Source organism: Oryza sativa, chromosome 2 (genome assembly GCF_034140825.1).
Source record: "Oryza sativa Japonica Group chromosome 2, ASM3414082v1".
Classification (NCBI taxonomy): domain Eukaryota; kingdom Viridiplantae; phylum Streptophyta; class Magnoliopsida; order Poales; family Poaceae; genus Oryza; species Oryza sativa.
In genome coordinates, this window is record NC_089036.1 from 8,412,908 (window position 1) to 8,438,728 (window position 25,821).

Below are 25,821 nucleotides of genomic sequence, written 5' to 3' on the forward strand. Positions count from 1 at the left end.
GGGAATTTGGTGAAGCGAATGACCTTTGCCTCGTCGGTGCCCAGTCATGTATCCCGGTCTTCATCAATTATGGAATATGTGGTTGCCTTTGCCTCGTCGGTGCCCAGCAACGGTGTATCCGGTTCCCATCCAGTTTGGATGTGTTAATAGTATAGTGACCTAGCATTGTCGATACTCGGCCATGGTTTCATCTAGCCTCGTCGGTAATACATAAATAGAATGAGTAAATGGCTGTAGCCTTGTTAGCTTTAGCTAATATGTCGTTTGGCCTCGTCGGTTTCGGATACAACGCCTTCGTAGTTGGCGTATGTATGAGTCAAGCACAGCTCCACCAGTGCATATGCATGGGTCAAAATATATTTTAATTATGAAAACAACGCCTAGACAATCCGATCGCCAATGAGGGCCGGGTATATCTAGTACCATTGTTATTGGTATCATAGTAACTGATAGAAGATCTGATCTCCAAATGAGGGCTGGACGTCTAGTTTTAATCATAGAAAATATCAAATGGCACTCAGATGATCCAATCACTAATGAGGGCCGGACCATCCTAATGCCATTGATTATATAAATGCAGTCCGATCATAGTCATTTTTCGGCTCTCATCGATTTGACTTTAATCATCGAGATAGATTAAGAATATGTAGACGGTCCGATCACTAATAAGGATCGACCATCTGCCATGTTTAATATAGAAAATTAATGTGCTCACCGTCCAGCCCAAATGTGTTGACTAGCGGCATGTTGTCGATGATGAAGCGGCTTGACGAAAGACGCTAGCCTGCGCTGGCAGGCATTGTCTTCTGATCCTAATCTATGAGTGATATGAGATAGAGAGTCAATGAAAATAATAGTTGGGTGCCTCCTGTGGCTGTCTTCCGCGTGTCCAGCTCCAGATGGGGTATGTGCAGCAAAGGGGTTGGAAACCACATCCGAATTTCCAGCACGGGATGTTGAAATCATGCGTTAATTCTCTTGATAAGCCGATGCTCAGATGAGCTAATCCATCGACGTGCTGGAGATAAAACCAAACACACGTACTAGAGTTTGGAGATAATCATGAGATTGTCTCTGCTAATGACAGTGGCCCCACCTTTAATTTAGTTGGAAGTGCATCGGATTGATTGCTACCAACAAATCAATATAATCTATACGTAGTACTAGTCAATCTCCTTTGTTTGAACAGCTCAAATCTTCAAACCATGTATTAAATTTGAAATCTATTTGCACCACTATTTTCTATTAAACATATGCAGCGAAACGAGTCCAATATTGATTATATTTGGACATCGTATGATATTTGAATTTTCTGGTCCCACATCATAGAGACACGCTTCACGTCTATTTTGTAAAATTGACTGTAAATTAGTGCTCAATGATTTATTATCTTTTCTATGAATTTTGGTACAAAAATTCGTCAAACAACGCAAAATATAAGTTTTATGTAGCTTTGTGTGCAACACAAAATACTATGAGATCATTATCTGATTCAGACTATGTTTCTCATACAACACGAGACAGAGATTATGTCATATTCAGACAACGTTTACTGCACAATGTAAGACAATATGGAGATATATTGCCTTCTATCGTGTTTTTGAGATGTACAGCTTATTATTTTTTAAAAGATCATGCTAGAAATTTTTTACACGATGTGTTTGACCGCTTCCATACCTATAACAATAACACTCATACATATAGAGAGTACGTATGTGTAATTAAAATAATCTTCGCCTGTTGAAATGCACAGACATTTCTTTCTAGTTTATATGAAAATGCAAGTTATGGAAAAATATTAAATGTAAATCAAGATATTATTATTTAAACATTTTGAATGATTATGTCACTAATATCTCTGTCTTAAATAAATTATGTTAGTTGTTTAAAACCATTAAGATTGTTATTATTGTTTGGCATGTCTCATTTTAGACTTTGTATATTATTGTAAATGAAAATAAATAAAAAGACTAAATTATACTATGCCTTACCACAATGCCATATTGTCATGGATGATCCCGTATATATATCGGTAAATAATCGTTGGATTGGTTCCAAGTGACATACCATGCTATGCAATGCACTCCATAAGCAATTGCATATTCTGATAAACAATTCTGACTCTAAATATATACTAACTCTTTTTTTAGATAATGGAATTACTTCCGGCCTTTGCTCAACATGCTACAACTAATTATTACACTAAATCTTCCGACACTTGGGCTGAGTTTATTGGCAACCATTTCCTTGTACAGCTCAGCCCGACGCTTTTAAATAGGCCTAGTCCTGAATCCATTTCTTGGTCTTTTAAAATTCTGTACAAATATTCTCAATTTTTAAAGCATCCTAACAATAATAAACAAAATAATTCAACATAGATTTTCTTAGAATGTGCAGAACGTGTCATCATTTCTAACCCAATGAACACCCTATTGTTTTTACATATCTACACCGGTGGCAAGGCGTCATCAGCCGGCGGTGATGTCTCCGCCGCCGTGGTCTCTTCCATGGCCACGTCCCGGGGCGGCGAGAGGTCGCACCGGCACATCGGGCAAGTCCGGTGCGAGTGCAGCCACATGTCGATGCACTCCACATGGAACAGGTGCTTGCACGACGGCATCTCCCGCACCATCTCGCCGGCGTGCAGCTCCTCCAGGCACATCGAGCATGGCTCGCCGTTCCCGGCCTCAAGGTCGCCGCCGCCGCTGTCGCCCTACGCCACCAGACGTGTACATTGGTAGCACGTCCACTGCGGCCTTCTTGAGCCCAAACGGGTTGGAAGAAGTTCCCGGCGGAAAAGAGGACCAACCGATGAAGCTATAAGAAACACATGATTTTAATGTTGATATTTTTATGTTGATTTTAAGAAAACTTAATTTTATTTTGAAAAGAGGACCAAGAAACTAATGCTCAAGAGGTACGCACTACTTATGATGTGTTTCTGTTTGTACATATCATTACTGCTGCTATATCCATGTCTTGTTGCGTATTACATGTTGATAAGAAAAAAAAATTACTGCTTTTTTTGTTACTGCCAAAATTACGTCTCTTCACTGCAATAACTTATGCGTGTTACTAAGCACAAGATACGCGTTCGAGTAACAACTAGTGTGGTCTTCACCTTGTTTAAGGAAACATTGTTTGACAACATTCCTAGTGAATGAGGTTTCAGGCGCCATGGGAGCCTACATGGTGACCCATGGTAAGAACCTGTGGTCACAACATGCTTTCCAGGTTACTGCGGATCTGGAGTCTGGGCTATATGAATGCGAGTGCAAAACATGGATCACACAAGTGTGTGCTCGTTCCAGATTTATTATTGCAAATGTCCAGTCATGTTACTGCTGTTATACTCTCCGTTACTGTGACTACCATGTTGCAGGCCGCCCACATGTTGCGAGGGTGCTCTGCCATCTCCAGGTAGAAAACATACCACCAAGATATGTATTGAAGAGGTACCCGAGAAGTTCTAGGTAGAAGGGATACCACCAAGATATATATTAAAGAGGTACACAAGAAGTGTCAAGCAATGGTTGTCTTTGATGAGCACGACTACAGGAGATTTGGCTTGACAACACAAGCGAGATATACGGTCACATTGTATTGGTCAATAAGACTATTAAAGTTGTTAGAAAGGCATCAAAATCAATGCAAAGCTACGATAGGACCATGGAGGTGTTGAAGGAGTTGGATATTAATGGGATGTCACGTGAACAATTATTAAACAATGAAAAATCGAAACAAGCTGAGCACAAGCAGCCGAAAGACTACAGCAAAAGGTGCAGTGTCTGTCAGAAAATTAAAGGACATAATATTAAAACATGTCCTAGTAGAAGCAAAAGACAATTGACTTTGAATTATCTCGTATTCAGTTGATCAGGTTGTATTCAGTTGATTAGGTTGCTTGATTAATTTAGTTGTGTGGCAAAGATGTAACTCGCTACTGCACCTTTTAGATTGCAACCAAACACAGGAAAGTAAAAAAAACGCTTAAAAATGATTAACCAAACAAATAAGAAAATGGATACATTGTAATCACTTGATGTTGCAACCGTTTTTCATACCGTTTACGTTATCGTGTCCTAACCAAACGCCACATTATAAGCATTCCATATAAAGTGTTATTAATATATTGTGTACTAATCAAACATTACCTTATAAGGATTCTATATGGATTGTTATTAGCATATTTTGTACTCATTAATACTTAAAACGTGTAACATTTAAGGGATTGGTGTACACTACTCACAGTTTAAAGAGGTCAAATATATGCTCAAATCGTACAACAATATATCTAAACATTTTGACTAATTATACCACTAATATCTATGTCTTAAATAAATTATGTTAATTGTTTAAAATCATTAAAATTATTGCTATTATTTGACATATCATGTTTTAAACTTTATATATTATTGCAAATGAAAATTTATAAAACAACTAAATTTTACTATACCTTACCACTATGTCATATTGTCATGGAGGAACCCGTATATATATTCCTAAATAATCATTGGATTTGTTCCAAGTGACGGACCATACAATGCACTCCATAAGCAATTGCATATTCTGATAAATAATACTGACTCTAAAATAACCGTTTTGAAGACTGTCTTATGTAAATATGTAGAGCAATTCTACAGTCCTTGAGGAGGTACCATGAGGTAGGGGTGGATAAAAAGCTCGGGCTCGTGAGCTTGGCTCGGGCTTGGCTTGAGCTCGTAAAGCTTGGCTCGGCTTGAAAACTAAACGAGCCGAGCTCGAGCTGCCTCCATGGCTCGCTTCTAAATCGAGCCGAGCCCAAGCTGCTCGCAAGCCGCTCGTGAAGCTTGACGAGCTTGTGCAAAAAAATGGCCTGGCCCATTAACAGCTGATTTGGCCCATGAAAAACCCTAACCTCACCGTTCCTCTCCCACTCCCTTGTCATTTCCTTTCCTAGACCCCTTCTCACGCCGCCAGCCCGTCACACCGAGTCCACCGCCTTTCAACGCGCGCGCGCGACAGGCGACACCGCTCGAGGCCTAGGGCGCGACCGCGTGAGGCTCCCTGCGCCGCCTCCCTCCCCTGTGCTTTCCTCCCCAGCACCACTCGACGCTCCCTGCGCCGACCTTCCCTGACTCGATGTTGTTCATCACCTCGCCGAGACACCAACCCACCGACGGCAGTTTTCGCTGCGATGAGCCCAGGATGAAGATGTTTTGGGATGTGTTTTCTTATTTTTCTTATGCATGTAGCAATAGCATGTTGTGGTCTGTGCACTTGTGGTCTATTGGTCTTGTGATTGTGGAGCAATAGTACGTGTAGTATGTGCGTGATGAATTGATGACAGAAAGATTAAGGCAAATAAATCAAAATTGTCATACCAGTAGTGTATGTATGATGTATCTGTGACTCTGTGTTACTGTTAGTGCTATACTTCACTCTTTTTTAGTTGTTCTTGCTACTGCATTGCAATTTGCATTATTTGAGGCCTACATGACCTGTAGGAGTTTGATCCTGATGCATACTTAACGTTTACTTGTTGAAAATTGATTGCTTTGTTGTTGTAGTGTTTACTTACTGCTAGCATCACAAGCCGGCTCGAGCTGGCTCGAGCTTTGAAACGAGCCGAGCCAAGCTGCTGTTTTAGTTCGTTTAGTTAATCAAGCCGAGCCAATCTAAGCATGTTCTTTGCCAAGCTTTCACGAGCCGAACCAAGCTTGGCTCGGCTTGCCTCATTTCCACCCCTACCATGAGGTACCAAAATTTTGGTACCTCATAGTACCTAGGTACCATGAGGTACCAAATTTACAATAGAAAAAATGGTACTTCATGGTACCTTCTTAAGGACCGTAAAATTGCTCAAATATGTAACTCTTGTAACTTATAAACCATTCTACTTCCTCCGTTTCACAATGTAAGTCATTCTAGTATTTCCCACATTCATATTGATGTTAATGAATCTAGATAGATATATATGTCTAGATTCATTAACATCAATATGAATGTGGGAAATACTAGAATGACTTACATTGTGAAATGGAGGGAGTACTATCTTTGTCCCAAAATAATTATAATTCTAAGTTATTTAACTAATATTAAGGTTTGAGAAGAAAAACTATGATGTTCCTCATTAAATGATGTATAGGTAAAAACTGAAGAGTGGTTGAGAGTAGAATAAGAAAAAATTCGAATAATAAGTTATTGATGAGACAATTAGTACTTTACTATGACAATTATTTGAGACAAATTTAAATTCTATAAATATAATTATTACGGAACGGAGGTAGTAGAATTTTCTAAGATGTGCTTTTCTTAATTGTCAACATGTGGTTAATTGTGAGTGGATGAGCTATTACATCCATCCCTCTCTCCACTTGATTGCAACTGTAGAACAACACAGCATGGAAGGAGATACGAGCCATGTGACTAGTACAAAATAATGTAATTACACCATAATGACTAAAAGAAAGAAAAATCGTCAACTTGGGCTAAGTTTATTGGCAAACATTTCATTGTCCAGCCCAGCCCAACGCTTTTGAATAGGCCTAGTCCTGAATCCATTTCTTAGTCTTTTAATAGGGAAAAGTACACGCAAGGTCCCTCAACTTGTCAGCGAGATACAAAATCATCCCTGAACCGCAAAACCGGACATCCGACGTCCCCCAACTTACAAAACCGGTCACAAAAGGTCCCTCGGCGGTTTTGACCCCGGTTTTGTCCCACGTGGCGGCTGACTCAGCGTGGGACCCACGTGGGCCCCCTCTCTCTCTCTTCTCTTTCCCTCCTCTCCCTTCCTCCTCTCTCTCTCTCTCTCACTTATCTGCAAAGCTAGCCGGGGCGAGCAGGAGAGGAGGAGGGTGGCGCCGCGACGGCGACGGCGGCGGCGGCGGCCGTAGTGGGGAAGCATGGCGGAGGCGCGGGGAGGCCGGAACCCTGCCGACGACGGCGAGCCCGTAGCCCTTGAGCCCGACGAACTTTGCTACCTGGGCACCGATGCCGTACTCGCGGGAGTCGACGGCGAAGCCGAGCTCGACGTTGGCCTGGACGGTGTCGTGGCCATCGTCTAGGAGGTTGTAGGCGCGGTGGCCGTGCGACCAGGGGAGCAAGGTGTCGGCGACAGGCGCGGCCTTGACCTCGCCACGGCGCGCAGCCTCAATGGCGTCCGCGTGGCCGACGAGATCCTGCGGCTTGTCCCGGACGCCGACGTGTTCCACACCACGCTGCGGTGCGTGAAGGAATCGACAAGCTGCTCAGAGGATTCGACGGCGCCGCGTCGTCGCATCATCCGTCGTTGTCTTGCAGCCAGCAAGGAGCCGCGGCGGCAGCAGGAACGGGAGGCCGTCTCCGCCGCGGCCGCCTCGACGCCGAGGATCTCCGGGTGGCGCGGCCGACGGGGAAGGAGCGGCGGAGAGGAGATCGACCGGCCGGCTCCCCACCCGGCGAACGCGAGCGCGAGCGCGAGGTTCGTGCTGGGCGGCGACGCGGCGGCGGAGACACGGGACAGCAAGCTCGGCGGCGGCAGGCGAGCGCAGCTGCGGATGGGGAGCGGCGGCGCCGACGACTCCGCGCCGCTCGGCCTCATCGTCGTCGGCGGCTCTGGGCGCGGGCGGAGGTCTCCTCTGATAGGCGATGGCGGCCGCGGTCACCGCGCCATTGTACGCGGCGGGGGCGTCGCGCCGCCTTGCTTCTCGTCGCTCGTCCGCCATCACCGACCGCACGAGGGGGACGAGGAGGCCGTCGAGCTCGCGCCGCCCTGAACCCGCGCGCCGCCACCGGGGAGCCGCCGTCGCCGGCCGCACCACCCTCCGGCTGCACGCGCCGCCGCCTGTGCGACAGCAAAGAGCGAGAGGAAGGAAGGAGAGAGAGAGGAGAAAAAGAGAGAGGGTGCTGACGTGGTCTCCATGACATGTGGGGTCCATGTGGGTCCCATGCTGAGTCAGCCGCCACGTGGGATACAACCGGAGTCAAAACCGCCGAGGGACCTTTTGTGACCGGTTTTGTAAATTGGGGGACGCCGGATGTCCGGTTTTGCGGTCCAAGGACGATTTTGTATCTCGCTAACAAGTTGAGGGACCTTGCGTGTACTTTTCCCCTTTTAATATAGCAAAATCTGCTATATAACATCTACAAATTGTGTAACTGGTTGTAGGACACCGTAAAATTGTGTCACTGCTAAAGAACACAATAAAAATGGTATAATTGGTTGCAAGATACCGAACACATTATTTTATAATTTTCAGGACAAAGTGGAGAGAGAATGTTTTTAAAAATACAAGTTTACCCCTGCTTTCCCTTTCTCCCCTTGTCTGGCTGGCTATGAGGAGGCGATCGCGGCTTCGACTGTGGCGAGTGGCAGTGCAAGCAGGCAGCAGCCCACTGCGATGCGTGGCCCGCTCAGAGGGACGTCAGCCACCTGAGCAAGAGCAACAGCCCAGCGTTGGGCCTGTAACTCGGTAGCGGCCGAGGAGGAGGAACGACCAACGCAACGGCACATCGTGGTGGCTGCCAATGGCCATATTGCTATCCTGGAGCCATCGCTGATCCCGAGCATGCTCGACAATGCGGCGGACGCAGCTATGAAAACGGCCGTGGCCCTACGCATTGCGTGTCATTATATTGCTGTTCATCGGCGTGGCGGTGAAGAGGGAGTATGGGGGAGGAGATCGACGGTGAGAGGGTGTCGTCGGCGGACGGTTGGGCGAGCAGGACGACAACGACTACGGCAGCATCCGCAATAAGCTCCAGTATGTTTGTTCATCTGCATAGCACGGTCAACCTGGTACATCACATATTTCCACGTGTGATTGTTACATTGTATTGATTTGTATTTGTTCATCTTTTGTTGATTGAATACATGCGAATCACTAAACTATCGCTTTGTTTCTTCGAGCAGAAGCAGAATGTCCATTTAGGGTTTGTTTGGTTCCCGGTCAAGGTTGGATGGGAGATGACGGTCCATATTTTGCTGGATATGAAGATCCAGTTTTCTGTTTGGTGGAGTGGATATGGTGATCTATTTTTTTTGTAAGGATAAAGGTGGATTTAGTGATCCATTTTTCTGTTTGGCTGGGGGAGTAGTATGGATGAGTGGCTACAATCACATTTTCATTAGAGATGGTTAGTATACCCCTTCAAATCACCAAACCCAAAAAAATATCAATCTAGTACAAGCAAAAAAATCTATATAACATAAAAATTCAGAAAGAAATAAAATGGGGAAAGGAGAAAAAAGGAAAAAAAAAGTGGTCCTCTTCGCCAACCGCCGCCGCGCTCCTCTCCTGCTGGCCGCCGCCTCGTCTCCTCTAGATCCGGTTGTCGTTGTCATCAATGTTGTCTCGGTCATCGTAGTCGTCTCTTGCCAGGTCGTCATTGTTGTTATCGTCGTCAAGTTCTGGTCGTCGTCATCCTAGTCGGCGGCGGTGATTCATTCTCCTCCGGGCTCGCCACCGTCCCTTCTTCCCGTTGCCGCCGTCTCTAGCCTTCGGGCTGGCCGCCACCCCTTCTTTCCGCTGCCGCCGCCTCCAACCTTCGGGCTCGCTGCCCCCCTTCTTTCCGCTGCCGCCACCACACTCGCACCCACTTGCCGGCAGCCGAGCTTGCATCCCACTGCCTCCCTCGCGTCGTCGTTGTTCTCGCATGGTGAGAGGGGTGACGTGACCCACCTCGTCGCTCGCCCCGCTCGCCCGAGCGCTCGGGCGGCTGTATCCGGGCAAATCGGCCGGATTAATCCATCCATCATCTAGGGGGAATATTCCCCTCTGGGCTATCCTATCCTACTCCCGCCCACCAACCAAACACCGATAAAAAAATGGAACGCCATATCCTATCCGCCCAAAACCCTCCATCCAACTGAAGCTCGGACTAAGGCAGGGGCAAACTTGTCTTTTTTAAATTTCTCTCCTCCTTTTACTTAAAAATTATAAAATAATGACTGTAGTGCCCTATAGCCAATTACATTATTTTTGTGGTGTTTCTCGGCAATGACACGATTTTACGTTATCCCTCAGCTAATTACACAAATTTTGAATGTCCCACGACAAATTTTGCCTCTAATATTCTGCACAAATATTCTCAATTTTCAAAAATTCCTAAATGTACAAAAAGAAACAAAATAATTCAACACAGCATTTTTTTGTATAATGTGCAGAAGGTTCCTAAATGTACAAAAAGAAACAAAATAATTCAACACAGCATTTTTTTGTATAATGTGCAGAAGGTGCTATCATTTCTAGCCCAAATGAACACCTACTCTGTTTTTACGCATCATCTACACCGGCGGCAAGGCGTCATCACCCGGCGGCGCCGCCGTCTCCGCCGCCGTGGCCTCTTTCGCGGCCACTTCCCGGGGCGGCGAGAGGTCGCACCGGCACATCGGGCAAGTCCGGTGCGAGTGCAGCCACATGTCGATGCACTCCACGTGGAACAGGTGCTTGCACGCCGGCATCTCCCGCACTATCTCGCCGGCATGCAGCTCCTCCAGGCACACCGAGCACGGCTCGCCGTTCCCGGCCTCGAGGTCGCCGCCGCCCTGCGCGGCGCCAGCGCCACCGGACGCGTACGCGAACGTCGGCAGCGCGTCCACCGCGGCCTTCTCGAGCCCGAACGTGCTGGAGGAAGAAGCTCCCGGCTGAGCCTCCCGCTCCGCGGCGCGGGTGTTCGTCCCGCCGCGGCGGCGGCACCAGCTCGCCGGCGCGAGGTAGTCGGCGACGCCGAAGGCCAGTAGCACCATCCCGGCGAGCACGGACGCCTTCCAGACGCTGCCGACGACGGCGAGCACGCAGAACAGCAGCACCGCCGCGAAGGACGCCGCGATGCCGTAGCATGCGCGGCGGCCGCGGCCGCCGCCCCGCTCCTCCTCGCCGCCGCCCCGCAGCGTCGCCGCCGATATCCTCGCGAACACGTTCGACATGATCGCCGGTCGCCGCCGTCGCTGGTCAGGTGGTGCGCTTGCGCGGCGAATGATATAGGAAGCCGGCGGCGTGCGAGGTCGTGAATTTGAAGGTCGCGGCGGCGGCGGCGGCGGCGGCGTGGCACACAAAACCGGTGGCCTTTTTGACGGGAAAAGCGTGTGTTTGTTTCCGGTCAAGTTTATCGCGCCCGCCATTGGCTATTTTTTTGGCTTAGAGAGAGAAAAATGGAAGATATGAATTCTAAGTTTCCATCTGTTCGTTGACGGCACGGTGGAATTAAAGGAAAGCTACGTCGTCGTCCCTGCAGACCGCAGTAGAAAAATCGGGCAAGATGCGTGGTCAACAAGAGCGCAATGCATTTGAAATCGTTTTCTCTCAGTTTGGCATCGTTTTCTCAGTTTGGACAGAATTGTGCTAAATTTGTGTTGAGATGACTCAACTGAATTACAGTAGTTAGAGTACTGAATTTCCAGCTTCGGATCGCTTACCTGTTTGTAAAATGTTCTATTTCTTTCGTCTAAACAAACGGGAGTTAATTTTCTCGGCAAATTCGCATCATTGTAATGAACTTATCGTGTCTCCTTTTTGACACTCTGTAAGCTTTCTACCCATTTTCTTAGGCAGAGCTCCTACTGCTTCTGGTTAACAAAACCTATGTACAAAACAACAGTGATATGATTAACAACATATTTGAATTTTGAAGAATAGAAATACTGTTCGATCAATGGCACAAACTAATTACAATTCACAACAGACGTACACTGTAAATTTCTCTGCAAGCTTAATTAGGCCAATGCAAATAATCGACCATATAATATACTCTCTTATATTTACACTCACACGTGCAACAGCTGGTAGCTACACCGGTGGCAGAACGTCGTCGGCCGTCGACTCCGGCGACACCACCACCTCCGCCGCGGCCTTCGCTGCCGCCCTCGCCGGCGGCGACACCACGCACCGGCACATCGGGCACGTCCGGTGCGGCGAGTGCAGCCACATGTCGATGCACTCCACGTGGAACAGGTGCCCGCACGCCGGCAGCCGTCGCACCGTCTCGCCGCCGCGCACGTCCTCCAGGCACACCGCGCACACCGCGCAGCTCCCCGCGGCGGCGGCGGCGCCGCTCTCGAGCGGGCACCCGTGCACGAACGCCGGCGGCGCGTTCGCCGGCGCGCGCGCGAGCGCATCCGCCGCCGGCCGCCGCCGAGCGCCGGCCGCAGCTCGCTCCGCCTCCGCGCCGCCGCGGCTCCGGCGAACCCACCTCTTGGGGGCGAAGCAGCCGACGACGCTGAGGACCAGCGCGGCCATGGCGGCGTACGCGCACGCCTTCCAGACGCTGACAGAAGCCGCCAGCGCGCAGAACAGGAAGATGGACAGGCAGACGACGGCGATGCCGTAGAACACGCGGAATCCGTCGACGTCGTCGCCGGCGGCGGCGGTGGAGCTCGCCGCCGACGACCTCGGGTACCAGTTGAGCATGATGAGTCGAGACAAGTGCAAAGATCGTGCAACGTAAACGCAATGCTCGATCTCGCGATTGCCTCGAGTAAAACTTGATCAGTAATTAGTTTGCAACTAATGTCGCCGTGGTCGAATGTTTTTTACAGCTATAAATACGGTGTTTAGCTACGTGGTTTGGCACAATGTTTTTAGCGTGTCACTGCTGCCATCGTGGTCAATTTGCTAACAGCTAAATTAATCAGGGAAAATTCAGGTTTACACTGAGCTGTACTGTGGAGTTTTTTATGGATTAATTACTTTATCTGGATGATGGCTACATGGATGGATTAAGGTTAATCCTTCTTACAACATCGCTAATCGAGAGCTTCGGGGTCGACGTGACGTGTTTATTCCGTGGCATTGTTCAGCTGCCGTCTACGGAACAGACAGGTTTACTGTTTATATATTTTACTATCGTCTAATTAAAGGAGAAACTGTGTGAAGCTAGCCACATCCATTGTGGTTCATATTGGAATACCCAACCCACGGAATGAAAGTTGTAACCTTTGTAGAATAGAAATACCATCAACTATTTTGGGGTTAATTGCATCACATTATTGCAAATATGCCATATTAGAGAAATCTCATTACTATTCACAATATTGGTTGGGTGTTACTGTAATATTATAAAATTGAATTGACGCTATCGTCATCACGTTTTTCATTAGGCTCTTCTTACTTCTCTTCTTTTCTTCTCCTCTCCTCTCCTTCTTCCTCTATCCTCGCATTCTTCTCCCTTCCACTGGCCACTGCTATTGTTGCTGCTGCACCTGTGCCATCGCGCTCGCCATGGGCCTATGGCGATGCTCACCGCCGTGGTCGCCGCCTCGACCTCACTCCTCCATGCCGCTGATGGTGGTCACCATCTCGTGACCGCTCTTGCAAACAAACCGAGGAACACGAACTCAAAGTCAGCTGCAAAGTGGGAGGTGAGGAGAAGGGAACGGACGAAGGAGCGGTGGGTTGGCGGCGAAGTCCTAGGTGTACTTGGAGTCCTAGTAGGTGGAGGTGTCAACGTTGTAGGAAGACTTGCTGCTACCACACGAGGCGGCGGAGGCAGCGGCGCCGGACATGGACTCCTAGGAGAGGCTCATCCATTGGTCGCAGATACACCGCGTTGCCAGGGCTGACGTCGCCACCATTCGCTGCGCCACCATATCGCCGGAGCCACATCGACCTCTTCGCAGACGGCTTTTGTGGAGGGAGCATGGGACTGGGATGACGCGGGCAAGGAGAGGGGGGAGGGAGCAGGGACTTGGAGGACAACGGCGGCGGTAACTCCACTGCCAACGCCGGTGATCGAGAGGCACACCTTCCTCGCCGGCTGCTACATTTGAAACGAGATGGAGAGAGATATGGAAGAAAGAAGAGGGAACGATGGAGAAAGAAGATGGAATTGACATGTGGGTCTCACGTTTAGGGGTATTTTGGTCTATATGATGATGGAAAACGTGACAGTGACAATTATTTCGAATGACATGAATACGAACAGACGAATTGTAATGAAAATTATCTTAATCGACATTTTTGCAATGACATGGATCCAATTACCCCTTTATTTTGCTTTCCTAATATTAGATCTTAGTTACATTACTCTGAAGTCTCGCCTTTAGATTCATTCGAGAATTCTGGGTAGATTTGTTGTTGTAATCTAGGAGGGAATGGACCATACTCGTCTCCCCTGTTGTTCTTGAGTCTTCGAGCCTCTTCCCTTGAGATGCAATACGCATTAGCGATAACATCAACTGGTAAGGCATGGAATACTGAGTCTACCCCTGCAAGGTGGCTCACGAAGGCATTAGCGTTTGTGTTGATTGCAATATATTGGCATCCTTCATGTTGTGCTTTCTTTAAGACAACATAGTTTTGTGGAATAATCAATAGTTGTTCTGGACGAAGAACACCGTCGAACACAGTCTTTCCAAAGTTACTGACGACTTGGACTCGAGCACGCCCTCGAATCACATACATCAAACTATGAGCATTTACATTCCAGAATGGTGTGAGAATAGCATTCTGCAGAGGGGAGTAGAAAATAATGTTCCTTATATATTTCATGAATCAGAGAACTTTTCTTAATATAAAGATAAGAGAATGTTGCTATTACAAATACCTGGTATAGATTTACTCTAGTAGCACTCATTTGGATGATATTAAGGATAGGGAATTTCTGACTATCAAGACTTGTGATCCTTCCAGCACGTGGATCGTATGAATCAGCACGACTTGGATTTTCAATGTTTAACCTCGTCTTGATTGTGCACAAGTTCTCCTCTAAACCGTTCCATCGGGAAGATGTTTGTGGTTTTTCACTATATTGGACTTCTTGGTATTGAGCTTGTTCTTGTTCTTGTCGTTGTGTCAAAGTTGGTTTCAGCAATTGAAGGCCATTCTTTACATGTATGATCTCTCCTCTTTGGTCATTTTGGCTTTGTAGCCTCTTTGTTGTTACTGTGTTGATGTTTAAAGCCTCACTTAGTGGCTCAACACTGAATCCATTGAATATGTTTTGCCCAGAGTGTTGCTGAATTGAGCGACCATACACTTGTTGTACCCTATTGTTCTTACCAGCCAATAAGAACTCCTAAAATTATCAATGGATAATTGAAATATGAAACGTAGTGGAAAAACATAAAACAATCATAGTTTCAATAAAAATATATTTGTTTAGAAAAGTAGTTACCCTATGCCTTGGTTCAAGTTGATTAGCGCTATTGTTTATGTCATAAACATATAGGGCAACAACAGGCGTGTCACCATCATTGTAGAACCAATGTGCAACACCTGTTGGGAGTACAACGATATCACCTTGCCTAAATTGATGAATCTTTTGGTGCTCATCTATAAACTTTTGGCTCTGACTTTCGCCTTGAAACAAAAACTGTTGGGATTGCTGCTGGTAAGTTGCGGGGCATCCAGGGAAGGTTAGACCCATAGAACCTCTTCCTAAAAATTATAATGTTTACATTAGATGCATAAAACATAAAAACATATTCTTTTTACCGTGAAGATCATAATTGCTAGTCTTATTAACAAAGTTTTATAGTACATTATCATTGTACAAACCTTGGATGATGTAGACCATGCCAGGAGTATTGGCGTATCGAGGTATTAGAAGGCCTTGAGGTTGAATAACACGTCGGATGACAAATGTACCTGTGCACTGAAACAATTCATTCGTCTCATCAAAGTACTCGGTCACACCAGCTTCCGACCTCACATTCTGAAGAGGCTCAAATGCTTGTAGTCTCTCAAATCTACACTCCCTAAAGCTTCCTTGTCGATGAGTTTGCCATTGGTTTGTGGCTGGATCAAATAGTTGGGCCATAGATCCATTGCACAAGAGAAGAACACAAAAGTATATAGAAAATCGAGAGAAAACGGAAATAGTCATAGCTTTTGTATATACTAATAAAACAAAGCTAATTGTGTGAATTGAAGGATAGATCAAGCTAGTTTATATAGCAAAGAAAATGAGTTTGTTACATCTATGGACAATATCAGGCTTGTGGTGTCAAAATTGTATATAGGGAAAAGCAACTTTTGGAATTGAGTTATACATATCATGACTCAGCTATGACATACTTCTTGTGTTTTTGGGAGCTTATTAAGATATGTCTAGCTATCTATGTCATTGCCTTGTCAATATATTTGTTTTTCACCATAAAGCTCCTATACTTGACAAGCTAAGTCTTAATTTAAATAACAAACTTGTAAGCATGTTGTCATTTTTGCGTGGCACACTATACTTTCTAAGATAAACATTCTTTCAAAATAGCAAACTTGTAGGTTTGTTGTCATTTTCACATGGCATAGTATATTTTCACATGGCATATTTTGTGGAGGAAATTCCATCTATACCACTATATTTTCATGGGTACCAAGTAGTACCACCTGAGCCTTGCATCTCCACAAAATATTACTGGGTGCATTTAAAACTTCTAAATTTACCACTGTCTTATGCTCGACTATACCATCTTTTACTGAACTCGGATTTTTGCATGCGCAATCATGGAGCTTGGATGAGGAGCAGATCTATCAATTGACAAATGAGGACATTGAGGGGGCAACATATATGAGAAGATGCCAGAGTTCATCGAGACTTAGGGTAAATGCCCTCGCGCACCTTCATTTGTTGGCCTCTGCTTCGCCACCACTATTGATACAGAAATGGCCACGATGGTTGTTTCACCACATGGATTAGAGCTTATTGCATCCCTTGTCTAAAGCTCATTGGTGGAGTAGTAGTCTATTATGAAGTTGTGGCTGCGGGGAGGTGATTAGAAGCATATCGGAGTAGATGGGACAAGTGACCCTCAACGAGGGTGCGTTGATGAGTAAGGATTAGAGAAGGAGAAGTACGAGGAAGGGTATTTTGGTCCTCTTTTAACACTGATTTTTCTGGTGTATGTGGTACAATATCCTCTTATGCCATGTAAAAATAAACCAGTTAAGTTGACAAAACATATATGTGTTAGTAATTTTGACATGCTAAAAGCCTTTTTATATTTTCTTGACTTTATAACTTGTCAATCAAATTTCTGTAACTATTTTGAAACAATTCATTTTGATAATTTTACAAATCAAAATTTGATGTGTCCATCTATTGCAATTTGGTCTTTATATTTTCTTATATAAAACATAACCCACTAACTTGATTTAAAGATTCTTTCAGACATAGCTGCATTATTATAAGTTAATTATGATGCTCTCTAGATTAAATTATTTCTTGGACTTTGTGTTAATGGTGTAGTTGTGTCTTACATTTTGGGTTGCAGAGAGTACTAACACTGATATGTTATTATAAGAGTGCATTTAGATTATCTATAACTTCTATTTAGTTAAATCAAACAACTGGGTCAAACAACTGGGATCATTATTTGAATTCTATAAGAATTTTTAAGTATATGTAAGCAGGTCTCGTGTTGTTTTGTACTTTTTTTGATAAATTAAGACTTTAAATTTATTTATCTACACGAAGAGTCAGATTTAGCTCGTCAATTGTAATAAATTAAGCGTCAATTGTAATAAATTAAGACTGTTTTGTACCACTTTTAGTCACAATCTAAGAATATTTGATCAGCTTAATCGGCTCATCTTATATGGTGACTGCAAATGTAAAAATCCTAGACGAAGACTGGGTCACAAATGTGACTTCTTTTTCTTCTATGGAAGAGATTATGCTCCTCTTTAGCACCTCTTTAGCACAACTTTAGATTTAAGATTTTTATAGAATGTGCTCGAAATGGGGCACAACTTGATAACATTTGAATAAATCATCTTGTTCTCATTTTTTTCGAATGGGCACAACTTCACAAATTTATAAATCTAAATATATGATTAACTTGATAACATTTAAATAATTCATTTTGTTCTCAATTTTATATTAAATTTTAAATAACTATAATTTAATATACAAACTTCAAATTTATCTTGGATCTGAGAATAAATTGGAGCTGTTACAAACAGCACATATACATATATAGGCATATATTAGCAATCAAGCAGCGCGCGAAGTGTATTTACAATTATCATTATACATTTGATAGTATCTCATTAGAATTCTAATCCAGCGAAAAGCTTAAACGGAAGGCAATGGCGGCAGCAACGACTCGTGCGTCACCAGCCGTGGCCGCGGGCGCCCGCTCGCCGTGCCTCCTCGCCGCGACGACAGGTCGGAGCGGCAGAGCGGGCACGTCGTGCGCGAGCGCAGCCACGCGTCGATGCACGCCGCGTGGTACAGGTGCCCGCACGCCGGCAGCCACCGCACCGTCTCGCCGCCACGGACGTCCTCGAGGCACACCGAGCACGCCGGGTCGCCGCCGCCGCCGCGCGGGCGCTCGTACTCCGACGCCGGCAGCGCGTCGATCGCCGCGGCCGTGAGCCCGCACTCGGCCGGCGTGGGGGCTCCCGCGCCCGCGCGCCCCACTGATCTCCGCGGCGCCACGACGCGCCAGCCGATGGCGAGGAGCGCGGCGGCCATGGCGACGAACGCGCACGCCTTCCAGACGACGACGGAGACGGCGAGGGCGCAGAACACGGCGAGCGTGCCGCCGCACGCGCCGTCGAGAACCCCATACCCGCCGCTGCCGTCGTCGTCATCGTCGTCGACGCCGACGCCGACGCCGGTGCTCGCCGTGAGCCGCGAGTACAGGTTGACGAGCAGCATGGTCACTCAGTGTGGAGACAGAGAGAGCAACGCAGAGTAATTAACGTTGGTTTAACACAAAACCACTCGCTGCACAGCTCGTTGGTTGGTTTAAGTACCCGTAAATTACCATCAGGTTTACATCATGTTGCGCTTAATACACATACTTAACGAAATAGTTAAAATGATTCTGTTAATCGCACGGCGGATTAATGTTGCAAAACGCGTGTGCTGCCACGGCGTGTTGATCGTGTACGTGCCGTCGAGGCGCCGGCGAGGTCATGACGTGTTTATAGAATTCGTGACGTATCTCTCTTTGCAAGAGTGTGAAAGTGAGGTGAGTGACAGCAACAGCACACGTAAACTCTCGAGGGAATATGCTTGTTGTTGTTTGCATTTCATTAAAATTATTATGAAAAGATTTGAAAATTTTTTTGATGAAATAAATTAATATGTGATAGATCACTCCATAAATATACATGATTAAATTTAACTTTACAAGTTGTAAAAAATATTGATTGTGAATACACGTTAACTAGCTATAGTTTAATTTGTTCTTTTCATTACAACTTATTTTAACTTGCATGTTTGTGTAGTGTTATATCACATGTTAATATATCTTTTTATTTTTTTATTTGTTTTTCATAATTATTTGGATAACATGCAAATAACAAGGAGACAACATGTAGTGAATGCTATCCCAACATTTGTAATTCCGAATGGAAAATCATAATAAGATGGAAGATGAAAGAAAAAGGACATCATGAACTCAGTTTTGTTTTAATTTTGTTCTTTGCAAAACAAAGTACATAAAACTATTGCAAAGCATCCACAACAAGCTTGATGTGCTTTATTATTTTTGCTTGCATAGTACTCATAATCTATAAGTTTTACATGCCGATTAAAGAGAGGCCTTCAGTTAGGAACTGGTAACCCCGCTGGCTCTTCTGGGGGAAACGAGGAGTAAAAGGGCCAATCTCATCTGCCCTATTATTCTTTAGACGTCGGGCTTCATCCCTCGAGATACGATAAGCATTGGCAATAACATCTACAGGCAATGCACGTAATATGGAGTTCTTTCCAGCAACCCAACTCACCGTAGGGTCCGAAATTGTCTTTATTGCGACATACTGGCACCCATTGTGCTCGGCTTTCTTAATGACGGCATGGTTTTGTGGTATGATTAATAGTTGCCCCTGATGAAGTACACCATTAAACACAGATCTTCCTTGATTATTGGCAACCTGTACTCGCACACTTCCTTGGATGATATACACTACACTATGGGCATTAATGTTCCAGAAGGGTGAGAGAAGAGCATTCTGCAGTAAGTGGGAAAAGGTCGGGTTATGCCATTATCTCAACAACGTTACATATTATAGATTTTGCACCAAAAAAAATGATTGTTATAATAGCATTGTAATCATCATTACCCATATTACCTGGTATAAGTTTACTCTTGCAGCACCCATTCCAATAAGGTTGAGAATAGGGAACTTTTGGTTGTTAAGAAGGGTTATCCTTCCAGCACGAGGGTTGTAGTAGTCAGCGCGGCTAGGATTTTCAATGTTTACCCTTGCCTTTATTGTACAGAAATTCTCGTCCAATCCATTATATTGTCCTTCACGATACTGGACTTGTTGATATTGACGATGTTCTTCCTGTCGTTGTGTTAATGTGGGTTTCAACAATTGAAGCCCGTGCTTCACTCGAATGATATCTCCCCTTTGGTCATTTTGACTTTGGAGCCTCTTGGAAGCCTCCGTGTTTATTCCAAGGGCCTCGCTAAGTACCTCAGTATTGAACCCACTAAATATATTTTGTCCAGAGTGTTGAAAGATGGAATGTTCAAATATTTGTTGCCCTCTCTGGTTGTTACCAGCTAATAAAAACTCCTAAACATTTGAGTAAAAAATAAATGGAATGGCTTGCTAATGAATGAAGTAAATCTAAAGAAAAAGCACAATTCAGAGTATTCAAAAATGAACAAAGCCGATTGGGGAGGATAATGAATATAAAATTGATACCTTCTGCCTTGGTTCAAGCTGATTAGCAAAACTTTTTATGTCATAAACATAGACAACAACAGCCGGTGTATCACCACCATTGTAGAACCAATGTGCAACACTAGCCGGAAGTGCAACAACATCCCCTTGCCTAAATTCGTGAATCTTCTGGTGCTCATCTCTAAACTTATGAGCTTGGTCGCTCTGTCTTTGTTCAAATAGTTGGAATTGTTGTTGGTGTGTTGCTGGGCAACCAGGAAAAGTCAATCCTACGTAACCTTTTCCTGCAATAAGCACATGTACATTACTATTATAAAAAGGCAAACATGTGTTTCATATTTGACTGCTATAAAATTGTGATATCCATGTGAATATCTTTGTGCCCTCACAAACCTTGGATTATGTAGGCTAGAGCAGGAGTGTTCGAGTATCGAGGCACCACAAGGCCTTGTGGCTCAATCACGCGCCGAATGACAAAGACACCAGCGCATCGAAACTGCTCATTTCTCTCATCAAAGTACTCTGTGTCCCCAGCTTCCGATCGTACCTTTCTTAGGGGCTCAAATGCTTGTAACCTATCAAATCTGCACTGCCTGGAAGCCCCTTGTCGGCTTTCCCATGCATCTACACCTTGGCTAAAGAGCGGAGCCAAGAGAAGAGCACAGAGACAGGAAGACAATAGAGAGGTAGTAGTTGCCATAGCTATTTGGAGAAGTTAAAATTTGATCGATGTGATTGCAAGTGCGTAGGTGGTGGTTTTTATAGCCAATAAAAGTGGCTTTGGGATCCAAGGTGCTTATGAAGTTTGTTAACCTGTGGACAAGGATTGTGTACAATGCAAGATTTTTGGTCCAAAGAAGTCACTACATCAAAGGATGTTGTTGAAATGATTCATACCATATACTTTTTGACGTGTTTCGTACATGCCAAATGTGTTCATTTTCTCATAAAGTTTCTAGCCAAATGCATTAAGTGTTCTTTTGCAACAACAAACTTGTTAGCTTCTAGCATTTTTGTGTATACTCTTTCTTCTTTTGTACTTTACAAAGTTTTACAAGCAATCAAAAAGTTGATAGACTTGTTTGTTTCTTCAACAACTTTGTAACCTGTATTAATCCATTTACTTAAGCTTGACCAGTTACATCATTATCTGTTGTTTTCAAGCATATCTTACTTTTGGTACTTTTTATTAGCTGATAAATATTTGCGACTCTTGTATACCTACGAGGTGTGGTCATATCTAAAAACTTTAATGGATCATCAAATTGTCCAAACTACTAAAGTCGCTTTTAGTTAGATTAAGTAAACATCAAGAGAAAAAAAATATATGGTTTTTGTTGGTTAGTTTGCAATTAGCTCTTCGTTATACACATCTAGACCCTTTATTTGAGTCTTGGTGATTAAAGACAACATAGATTATTAAGACTAATCATATTTTCTAAGTGTGCAAGGAGAGTTAGGCCCTCGGTAGTTGAATATGTTACCATGATTTGTCCATAAAGAGAATTATAATGTGTTCTTCGATGAGCAAAGATAAAGACAATGACTCTAATTGATTACTAGTTTGGCACAACAAATGAGTGTATAAATAGAATATGACTTACTTTATATTCACTGTACTATAAAGAGTGAAGGTAGTCATAGCTCAATTCATAAGAGAATAGGAAGTTTGCTATATTTACGCTAAGTCATGTGTGCGGTCTCAAGAAAATTTCTATATCCTAAGAGGAATAAGTGGATTTGAGATGGGACAAAGTTTGGATCCAGATGAGTTAATTTCCATAGAGACTCACCAACAGTTCATCCTCACTCTCAAAGAACACACTCTTTAATTGTCCGGTTTATGAGAAAACTATGTGGTTCATATGGTTCAATAGCATGTGTAGTCTTTCTATAGAAAAAAGATAAAGCCAAGCACCAGCTTCCAGTTTTCTAAGCCACTTAGCTAACAAGGTTATGATGCCTTTGCATTCTCTTCTTTGTATACACCTGTGTATTCTTCCATATTATCCTCTAGGGCTCCTAGGTTTGTGCAGGCGAAGCGTAGTGTAATCGTTTGAATTAATATATTCACTCTAATAAAAAAACAAAAGTGGAGTGGACGAAAAATCGCTGAGCACTGAAAGACTGAACAAAACCAAGCCGAACTGACCTGATGTATCGATTTCTTCAGTCTTCAGTGCCCTCTTTGGCTTTTGTTTTTGGCTAGATTGGTCTTCGGGTTTCTGTTCGGTTGTTGCCCAAGAAATCAAACAAACCAAAAAATTCGAGATGTCAGCTTACCTCCATTACTTCTATGCTTCCCACCTTCTATATCTTTTGGATTTTTATTCTATCTTTGGCCCAAGGCCCAATACAAGATTAAACTTAGGGTCCAAAAGCAAAACATGTGTATTATATCGCATGATGCAATGAGATGCTGAGAGAGGTGGGTGGAGGATCGGTGTAGCACATTCATGCATGACCAAGTGTTTGGTAGGAAAACTAGAGAAAAAACCAAACCGGGTTGCTTTCGTTTATTCGGCTTGGTTTCTATTTCCCTTTCAACTTCTTCTGTTTGTATTATTACTGAGCAAAAGTTCTAATAAACCAAGAAAACCAAATGCCCACCCCCTTCTTAATCCGGATGGGTTTTTTTAACCATGCATGCTCATGTATATACATCTTTTCAATAAATTATACAAATGTCCCTTTCTTTTCTACACGATTGAAAACAACTGATTATATTGGACAAAATACTCAACCCAGTGCCAACATATAACTATTCCCAAAATTTACTGTGTCAAAGTGAAACGATGAGATCATCGACACTATATGATATACTCAATTGCTGGGACTTTGAATGATTTTCCACTGAAGTTTAGTGACTAAACTATAAAAGATTAGATAAGAAGGACAAATAAAGTGCGCTGACTTTGGAGTTCGGTACTCTATTACACACCTCTCTGAAGAAACAATCAGTCATCAGAGACGTCAGACGGCCATCTCATCCTGCCATTTCCACCCCAAACACCATGATGATTCACGCCTTCTCAATGCTGAAGTATAATCCAAAATTTCACCAGCATACAAATGTGAAATTGTTTGATCCGTAGAGCAAAAAAAACGGGTCCTCCCATATGAACTGAAGACATTATGCTCACCAGCATACAAGACTCTGTTTAAACCTAAATCGTTGATATATTTACAAACACATTACTCAGGTAATGAATTACCCCCAAAGAAAACTTCCATTTCTACACATCAAACAATACGACATCTATGGAGAAAACCTAACACCCACCCGTATCGAATTCTCGTAATTCAAATGAGAGCTCAAATCCACGTAGATCAAGACCCTCTTACGTAACTTATCTCCAAACGTTGTCACTCACAAATAGATCCCATCCCCTACAGATCCACATGTCAGGATGCAACGTCGCTGCGGCTTTACGTGGAGAGAGTCTCGTCGGAAATCTATGACATGGTCCGACCCGTTGCGCTACACTGGAGGTGCCTGATCCTTGAGAGGAGTCTCCTTGCCAAGAGGCTCCACGCTGGCCCTGCAGAGAGGACACGTGGAGTGGGAGTGGAGCCACATGTCGATGCATCCGACGTGGAACAGGTGCTTGCACGCCGGCAGCTGCCGCACCGTCTCCCCTTCCTGCACGATGCTCAGGCACACCGCGCACTGCGCCCACCCACCGCCGCCGCCGCGCCCGCTGCCGCTGCCGTCGCCGCGGGGCGCCGCCTCGGCCCACTCTTCTCTGCGGTACACGAACGACGGCAGCGTGGCGACGGCGGACGCGCTGAGCCCGCCGCCGCCGAGGAAGAACGGCCTGGCCGCCACGTAGACGACGGTGCCGCCGCCGCGGCGGCGGCGGCGGCAGCAGAGGCACTCGCAGAGCACGATCATGAGGACGGAGACGGCGGTGGCGAAGAAGCCGATGCCGAGGAGGACGAGCGTGTCGTGCGTGCTGTACCCGCCCTGGTCCGTCGAGTACGGCAGCGAGTTGGAGCTCGACGACAGCGACATGGCCGGCGAGCTCGATCGAGCAAAGCTAGCTAGCTAGCTGCTTCTTGATGCCTCTGTACTTGGCTTCTCTGCAAGCTATCAACTGTATATGATGGAATTTTAGATTAATTTTGGAGGTTTGATGAGCATAATTTGCTTGAGCTTGTTCAACTATATATATATATATATATGAGATGCAAGTTGTACAAATATTTTTAGATTAGGCGTTGAAAGAAATGATGTGACTGGTAAATTAATATTCCCTCCTTCCCTAAATGTTTGGCGCCATTAACTTTTTAAAATATATTTGACCGTTCGTCTTATTCAAAAACTTTTGTAAAATATGTAAAACTATATGTATACATAAAAGTATATTTAACAATAAATTAAATGGTAGGAAAAGAATTAATAATTGCTTTAATTTTTTGAATAAGACGAACGGTCAAACATATTTAAAAAGTCAACGGCGTTAAACATTTAGGGATGGAGGGAGTATAACGGTATAGATTAGTTTTGGAATTTGTAATTTATATACAAGTTCAAGTATACATGTCATTATGTCTACTCTGCGTCTCTGCGGCGCATGAAGTTGGGGCTTTACTACCCACGGTATTCAAATTAAACTTGTATAAAATTCATTTGATTAATGTGGGACGAAAATGGGATAAGCACAAGCCGGGGAGGGACTATCGGATAGGTGAATACTACAATGTTGTTGTTTATATATGTCATATGGCAATGATTCAATATGAAACAAATCCATTTATATTCCTAAGTTAGATTCGTTTTCTAATCAAATATATGAAATCTGATTATATATCAAATTTGATTATGCATGTTATTGTTATCAACTAGATATCTCGATTTCCCTATTGGATATGATCAATTAGGTCCATTTCCACAAGGGTTCTTCCTCTGTTTCCTCTTTCTTATGAATTTGATGATATGGGAGAAAATAGAAACTCATTGGTATATATCGAAGATGAAGGATGAAATAAAAGATCAATTAGTTGATAAAGAAGAGAAATGTAATAATGAGTCCATAAACATCTAATGATTATTATTAGAATCTAACAACGAGATCCAAAAGCAGTTCGGAGAATTTAAATTATCATTCAGTTGTACTTCTTACTTATATCTTTTATCCATATAGCTTAGAAATAAGATTTTCTTAGTTGATTAAATCCTTAAATTTTTTTTTAACGTTGGGAGCTCATCATGAATCCACTAATCGTTTCTGGATTTGTTTCGTTCTACTGGGCCTGGAGTTGGTCATGGTAT

The 25,821-nt window shown here is 44.2% G+C and overlaps 6 protein-coding genes across 6 annotated transcripts; all 6 read right to left on the minus strand.

Moving 5' to 3' along the window:
• Positions 1–9,993: 9,993 nt before the first annotated feature.
• LOC107277787 (RING-H2 finger protein ATL64) lies at positions 9,994–11,259 on the minus strand. Its single transcript, XM_015769447.2, has one exon. The coding sequence runs from the start codon at positions 11,084–11,086 to the stop codon at positions 10,250–10,252; it is 837 nt and encodes a 278-aa protein (XP_015624933.1). The 5' UTR covers positions 11,087–11,259; the 3' UTR covers positions 9,994–10,249.
• Positions 11,260–11,750: 491 nt separating this feature from the next.
• LOC112937840 (RING-H2 finger protein ATL39-like) lies at positions 11,751–12,371 on the minus strand. Its single transcript, XM_066307248.1, has one exon. It carries the CDS (start codon positions 12,369–12,371, stop codon positions 11,751–11,753), a length of 621 nt encoding a protein of 206 aa, XP_066163345.1.
• A 1,518-nt stretch (positions 12,372–13,889) lies between these two features.
• Positions 13,890–15,848, minus strand: LOC4328876 (glutelin type-B 2-like). The gene is made up of 4 exons (XM_015768562.3): positions 15,459–15,848; positions 15,076–15,338; positions 14,506–14,976; positions 13,890–14,408 (listed from the first exon to the last, which is right to left on the minus strand). Exons 1-4 carry the CDS (start codon positions 15,784–15,786, stop codon positions 13,983–13,985), a joined length of 1,488 nt encoding a protein of 495 aa, XP_015624048.1. The 5' UTR covers positions 15,787–15,848; the 3' UTR covers positions 13,890–13,982.
• Positions 15,849–17,799: 1,951 nt separating this feature from the next.
• Positions 17,800–18,920, minus strand: LOC107276657 (putative RING-H2 finger protein ATL69). The gene has a single exon (XM_015768887.2). The coding sequence runs from the start codon at positions 18,559–18,561 to the stop codon at positions 17,974–17,976; it is 588 nt and encodes a 195-aa protein (XP_015624373.2). The 5' UTR covers positions 18,562–18,920; the 3' UTR covers positions 17,800–17,973.
• Positions 18,921–19,285: 365 nt separating this feature from the next.
• LOC4328877 (glutelin type-D 1-like) lies at positions 19,286–21,283 on the minus strand. The gene is made up of 4 exons (NM_001409963.1): positions 20,940–21,283; positions 20,568–20,830; positions 19,983–20,435; positions 19,286–19,862 (listed from the first exon to the last, which is right to left on the minus strand). Exons 1-4 carry the CDS (start codon positions 21,244–21,246, stop codon positions 19,431–19,433), a joined length of 1,455 nt encoding a protein of 484 aa, NP_001396892.1. The 5' UTR covers positions 21,247–21,283; the 3' UTR covers positions 19,286–19,430.
• A 2,332-nt stretch (positions 21,284–23,615) lies between these two features.
• LOC107280181 (RING-H2 finger protein ATL39) lies at positions 23,616–24,689 on the minus strand. The gene has a single exon (XM_015771645.3). It carries the CDS (start codon positions 24,559–24,561, stop codon positions 24,028–24,030), a length of 534 nt encoding a protein of 177 aa, XP_015627131.1. The 5' UTR covers positions 24,562–24,689; the 3' UTR covers positions 23,616–24,027.
• Positions 24,690–25,821: the final 1,132 nt, after the last annotated feature.